The sequence below is a fragment of the Arachis hypogaea genome, chromosome 5 (assembly GCF_003086295.3).
Source record: "Arachis hypogaea cultivar Tifrunner chromosome 5, arahy.Tifrunner.gnm2.J5K5, whole genome shotgun sequence".
Lineage (NCBI taxonomy): Eukaryota > Viridiplantae > Streptophyta > Magnoliopsida > Fabales > Fabaceae > Arachis > Arachis hypogaea.
Genome location: NC_092040.1, coordinates 2,949,082 through 2,955,606, shown reverse-complemented (window position 1 = coordinate 2,955,606; position 6,525 = coordinate 2,949,082). Strand labels below are relative to the sequence as shown.

At 28.9% G+C, this 6,525-nt stretch overlaps 1 protein-coding gene across 1 annotated transcript; it reads left to right on the top strand.

The window, feature by feature from the left end:
* Nucleotides 1–1,716: 1,716 nt before the first annotated feature.
* On the top strand, nucleotides 1,717–5,057 carry LOC112800189 (abscisic acid 8'-hydroxylase CYP707A2-like). The gene is made up of 7 exons (XM_025842326.3): nucleotides 1,717–2,213; nucleotides 2,307–2,622; nucleotides 3,025–3,411; nucleotides 3,895–4,069; nucleotides 4,161–4,267; nucleotides 4,377–4,495; nucleotides 4,612–5,057. The coding sequence occupies exons 1-7, from the start codon at nucleotides 2,014–2,016 to the stop codon at nucleotides 4,703–4,705; spliced, it is 1,398 nt and encodes a 465-aa protein (XP_025698111.1). The 5' UTR covers nucleotides 1,717–2,013; the 3' UTR covers nucleotides 4,706–5,057.
* The last annotated feature ends 1,468 nt before the right edge of the window (nucleotides 5,058–6,525 follow it).

Here is a 6,525-nt window from a genome sequence, read left to right as displayed (position 1 = left end):
TTCTACTACTTCTCTTTAATTTGTGTACTATATATATATATATATATATATATATATATATATATATATATATATATATATATATATATATATATATATATATCCTAAATTTGAAGGTAATAATTAAACATATACATATAACAAATATAATGTTGACCTAATAAACCTCGGATTAGTTAAAAACATAAAGTAGATTTTATTGTTTTTGTGCCGTAAGATGAGTTGCAAGGGAGGGAAGGTAAGGTTAGGCAGAAAGTTTGATTGAGTAGTGAGGAGAGAAAATTAAATTAAATTAAAGAAAGAGAAACATAGCAAAGAATCAATTCAAAGAATTAAGCATTGCATGCATCACAACTTAAAAAAATGACAGAATCCACATGGTACGGAAAAGGAAAATTGAAGCAACACTGGAAAGATTGCTCTTTCAAGTTCTTTTTGGCTTTATTTATTTATTTTAAAGGTTACTTCAGTATTGAGGTTTTTTTTGTTTATGTCTGTCTTTTCTCTTCTTGCATAGGTTATTATATATATATATAATTAATGATAAAAAAATTATTTATATATTTTTTATATTTTATAATAGTATTTAGAATATAAGATGATATTTTATAAAATAAATTATTCTTTTAATGCTGAAAAATTACTCTTTTAAGTTTTTTTTATTTTGTTTTTATTCTTTTTAAAAGTTGCTTCAGTATTGAGATTATCTCTTTTTTTTCTGTTTTCTCTTTTCTTACATAGATTATTTTATATATAATTAATAATCAGAAATTTATTTATATATTTTTTATATTTTATAATTGTATCTAGAATATAAGATGATATTTAAAAAAAATTAAATTACTTCTTAATAAATTTTAAGTCGGACACCAATGTATTATCCAATAAATTTTTATTATATAGAAGTAGTTTTTAAAATTATGATTTTGATCTTTTTATTGTCTTAAAAGGGATTAATTTATTTTATAATATATTTTAAAAGTTTAATTAAAAGCGACAGAATAATTAATCTATTTGATAAAAATAATTTTTAAAGACTTATAAAATAATAAAAATTGTTAAAAATCAAAGTATTCAATATGAAATTTATTAAAACAAAAAAAACAAAAATATTGAAATTTAAACATTATTTTCTTTTCAATCTGTTTATTCTGCATTTAAAAGTAAAAAAAAAAAGATATACCTAAAGTAATACTTTTAAAAGAATGAATGATACAAGTAATATATATTTAAGAAAAGATAAATAAATTTGACTTTTTAATTCGGAACAAATAAATTTTGACTAATTAAAAATATAAAAATATTTTTTTTAATATCAAAATATTTAATTTTTTTAAAATATATAAAGATAAATATATTTTTTAAAAAAATATAAAATTATTTTTATATTTTTAATTAATTAAAAAATTTATTTATTTTTTATTTAAAAATTAAAAATCTATTTATGGTGTTCTCTAGAATTTGGTTCCTTAGGAAGTAGGGTAAGTTCCCTTTTCCCAATAAGTAGATACAGCAATATCATAAGATATCATATCTCAGGCCACACCATACATACACATACACATACACATACGGTCAACCCAACTCTTTAACCTCTTAATATCCATTACTAATATTACTATACACTCTTCTGACACGTGCTCACTCTTTCTCTTTCTATCTCTTCCTTTCAAGATTAAAATTAAATTAGACCAAATACAAATACTTGAATGAGCTGGAATCAGAGATTCCGTGTGTGGAAATCGAGCTGTAATTGAAAGCCTCCTTCCTCTTTTTTTTTTTTTTTTTCTTCCTTCCCCCTCTCTTCCTACTTCATATCACTCATCAAATTTAGTATTATTATTAGTAAATAACTCTTTCAAACCGAACCAGCCTATAAATACCTCAAAATGTTTCAACTCTCACTCACACATCCATCAATCAATATTTCATCATTCATCTTCTTCTTATCAATAACAAGCAAGCCTCCATTACTCAAAACTATTTAGTATTATTATTATTATTAACACAAAAATGGAACTAAGTACCATGTTATGCATCTTGGCTTCTTTGCTCTCCATTGTTCTATTTAGAATCTTCATGAAACCCTATTTTGCTTCCAAACGAAGATACTTGCCACTCCCACCTGGCTCCATGGGTTGGCCATACATAGGTGAAACTTTTCAAATGTATTCTCAAGACCCAAATGTTTTCTTTGCCGACAAAATCAAAAGGTTCATTCCTTATTAACACAACACTAGTACTAGTTTATAGTTACTTGCATGTGAAGTTGTTAACCTAAAACATATATTTGTTTATGATAATAGGTATGGTTCTATGTTCAAGTCCAACATTTTGGGGTGTCCATGTGTTATGATTTCGAGCCCAGAGGCAGCGAAATTTGTTCTAAACAAAGCTCAATTGTTCAAGCCAACGTTCCCGGCGAGCAAAGAGAGGATGTTAGGGAAGCAAGCAATTTTCTTCCATCAAGGAGAGTACCATGCTAACTTGAGGAGGCTTGTTCTTCGAACCGTCATGCCTGAAGCCATCAAAAACATCATAACCGACATTGAATCCATTGCCCAACATTCCCTCACCTCTTGCCAAGGACGTTTGATCACTACTTTCCTTGAAATGAAAACAGTAAGTACCACTCACTTCACTTCATTCCTCTGTTACCAAAAAAACAGAGTTCCTCTGTTTCCCCTGTTTCTCTAAAAGTCATGTTTTGTTGACATTAAACACCAAATTCTCGAATCCACTTGTTCGTGCCAAACAAGTGCCAAACAAGTGCCCAGGGTTCGAATTTTGCTGGTATCGTGAGATTCCTTGAAAAATAAAAAAAAAAATTCACAAAATTCATAGAAAACCATCATTATCATGTTCCCTCTTTCTCTCTCTTAAGAGTGCTTTTGGTTTGTAACCAAAAAGTGGGATCAAGAGCTATTCTCTTTCCTAATTTCTTGTAAAGTTCTAAGCTTTAGAGCAAAAGAAACAATGGGTATTCATCAAAATTAAATTTTTTTTCTTTATGATTGATTGCAGTACACCTTCAACGTTGCTCTGCTTTCAATCTTCGGCAAGGACGAAATCCACTACAGAGAGGATCTAAAACGGTGCTACTACAAACTCGAAAAAGGGTACAATTCAATGCCAATTAACCTTCCAGGGACGCTGTTCAACAAAGCAATGAAAGCAAGGAAGGAAATAGCGAAGATCGTGGGTGAGATAATATTGAATAGGAGAGAGAAGAAGAAAGAACACAAAGACTTGCTTGGTTCATTCATGGAGGAGAAGGCTGGACTCACCGACGAGCAAATAACAGATAACATAATTGGAGTTATTTTTGCAGCTCGTGATACCACAGCTACTGTGCTGACGTGGATTGTGAAGTACCTTGGTGAAAATCCCACTGTCCTTCAAGCTGTCACAGTAAGTGTTCTTCTTTCTTGGGTCCCACTCTTTTATATCATATCCATGCAAGATGCAACTTTCTTACCCTATCTACATGTTTTCTTTTTCCAATTATCCTACTCAAGTAGAAGTATCATTGGTTATAAGAGAAAGGATCTTCAAATTGGTAAAAACCAAAAAGAAAAAAGATTTCATTATTATAGTGAAAAATTTTTGGTAACTAAAGAAAATCAGTAAAAAAATAGTTATAACTTGTCTTATTTAATATTTATTAATTATTGCGATAATTAATAAATACTAAATAAAATAAATTCGGACTGTTTTTTTGTCTCCTTAATATTATCTGTGCAAAGATCTTATAAGATACAAAATTATGGAAAAAAATTAAGAGAATTTATGAAAACATGAATCTCAAAATTAATTGGGATAAAAAAAATCATCCATCTTACTCTTTATAAATTTATTTAGTTTTGGTTTTTAATTTTTGTGTGGGGTTTACAGGAGGAGCAAGAGTCCATAGTGAAGAGAAAGGAAGAAAGTGGTGATGAGAAGGGTCTGAATTGGGAAGATACCAAGAAGATGCCAATAACTTCAAGGGTCATACAAGAGACTCTAAGAGTTGCATCTATTTTGTCTTTTACTTTTAGAGAAGCAGTTGAAGATGTGGAATATCAAGGTCAATACCCTTTTTTTTCTTTTTCTTTTTTCTTTTCCATTTTTATAATTTTAGACTAACAGATTCTTTGTTTGGAATTATTTTCCTTCAGGGTATCTTATACCAAAAGGTTGGAAAGTGTTACCACTCTTCAGAAACATACACCATAGCCCTAATCATTTCAAAGAACCAGAGAAGTTTGATCCTTCAAGATTTGAGGTAATATTGCATTATCAATACTCAATTACCTACCACATTTTATATTGTTATTATTTTTTATTTTTTACAGACCATAAAAAGATTTCTTTTTTTATTATTATTTTGCCAGGTTTCTCCAAAAGCCAATACCTTTATGCCATTTGGCAGTGGGATCCACATGTGTCCTGGGAATGAATTGGCCAAGTTAGAGATCTTGGTGCTTCTACATCATCTCACCACAAAGTACAGGTTGGTAATTTAAAAAAAAAATTAATTTTATTACTAGTAACATCTTTTCAATAATAATAACAAGTATGTGTTTACAATGTTCCTAAAATGTGATTTGTTTTTGTCATTATTTGTAGGTGGTCTGTTTTAGGTGCAAAGAATGGGATTCAATATGGTCCTTTTGCCATGCCCAAAAATGGGTTACCCATAACCTTATATCCCAAGAAGTAGCATATCAACAAAACAAGATCCAAATAATTCCTAATTTTGTGCCAAATTTCTAAATATGGAGAAAAGGGTGACTATAAAACTCTCAAAATTGGTTTCAACTTTTCAAGAGAGGAAATTGGTGAAAGAAGAGACCAAGACCATGCTTAAAACCAAAACAAGGAAGAGACATTCAAAAACACTTCCTTTCTTTTTGGCCTAAGAACAGATCCAAAGGGTCATGTCTTTTAGGACCTCATAGAAAATAGGGATCTCAAGTGTACATAGTATTGAGTTCTTTTCATTTTTCTCTTTTTTTTTTTTAATAATTTCATTAGATTGTATTGATGAATTCAACTAACTAGTTTGATCCAAAGCCATGCCGCAAGGCCAAAATAATAATAATAATAATAATAATAATAATAATAATAATAATAATAATAATAATAATAATAAAAGTGAAGATTTGGTTCTAAGTTTAAGTTGAGTTGAAGGAAAGCACAGAGCATTGTGTGGTTCATAAATTATTACTCCTATTATTATGTTCAATTATTGGTCCAATGATGACACTTCATCCATCATAATATATATCTTTACTAAAATGAAAAATTAAAAAGGAAAAAAAAAGGGGAATGACAATGAAAAATACATGCTTCCCATCTTGCAAACATGCATCAAATTATTTTGAAGTCAATACTAAATATTGAATATTTCAACACACGTCGATCTTTTCAACTTTCAAGAATATGAGAAGTATTCAGCAGATGCTGCTTCGCACTTGATCCTTTGCTTGTGTTCTTTAAATCAATCAATCAATCAATCATTCATTTATTCTTTTGTTTCTTATTAGACTTTTGCAGATGCATTACTTGAAACTATTATCAAATTTTCCCGGTCAATTTGAGCAGCTAAAATACACGTATAGATTTTGTCAAACCTTTTGGAAAATTTTATTTTTATATAAGTCCTAATATTCAAACAAAATTATGAGGAAAAAAAGATACATCCGAGCTATTTCAACTACAAATTAAATGAGATTTGGTCTAACAAAAAAAAAAAAGACACAATTCCAACTGTTTTTAAGAGAAAAATGCTAATCTATCTATTAGTTTTTCATAATATTTATACCTAAGTAGGATATATAAGGATAAATGTGAAAATAAACCAATAATTATAATAAAAAATTTATATGAACCTCTTTTACAATATAAGATTTTTTCTATGCCCAATTGATCATTTGGTATTTAGCATGATTTTAAGAATCATACTGAACTGATTAGTTCGATCAGATTTATCAAAAATCAATCAACAAATTAGTTTGGTTTAATATAAAAAATTATTAAATGTATTGGTAAAACAATGGTAAATTAATTGAGTTGTCATAAATTTTTAGTGGTTAATATTGATGGTTATCAGTGGCTAAAAAAAGGGGAGGATTGAATCTTAGCTCTTTTTCTCACAGTAATACTTTCTGCCTTTTAAGAATACTTTTAAGAGATATTTCTGCCTTTTGTCTCGTTACTAGTCAAGAAATATTTTTTTTTGTTTCGTAACCAATGAGGAGATATTTTTTAATTTTGTCTCCTTCGCAACAGAATCAGAAATGGAGTAGAAGAGAAAGAGAGAATCCCATCAAGAAGTATCCTAGTTTAGCTGCTAAGTGCAATATAGTCTACATTCAGTCTCCATCACAACAATGATGAAATTACACTATAATCATGCATATTACAGACACCAATTCTCCCTAAGAACTACCATTTCTTATCCGGGACAAGTCCAAAATTTATTCTCAATCCTGAACTTGGCTTGGTCACCTACCAAGCTTTCAACTGCTAAGTGCTAAC

Bases quoted from the DNA above. Each gene is read 5' to 3' on its own strand.
- LOC112800189 (XM_025842326.3), top strand. From the start codon at position 2,014: ATGGAACTAAGTACCATGTTATGCATCTTGGCTTCTTTGCTCTCCATT. The intron at 3,412-3,894 runs GTAAGTGTTCTT...TGGGGTTTACAG, and splicing joins CTGTCCTTCAAGCTGTCACA to GAGGAGCAAGAGTCCATAGT. The intron at 4,070-4,160 runs GTCAATACCCTT...ATTTTCCTTCAG, and splicing joins TGAAGATGTGGAATATCAAG to GGTATCTTATACCAAAAGGT.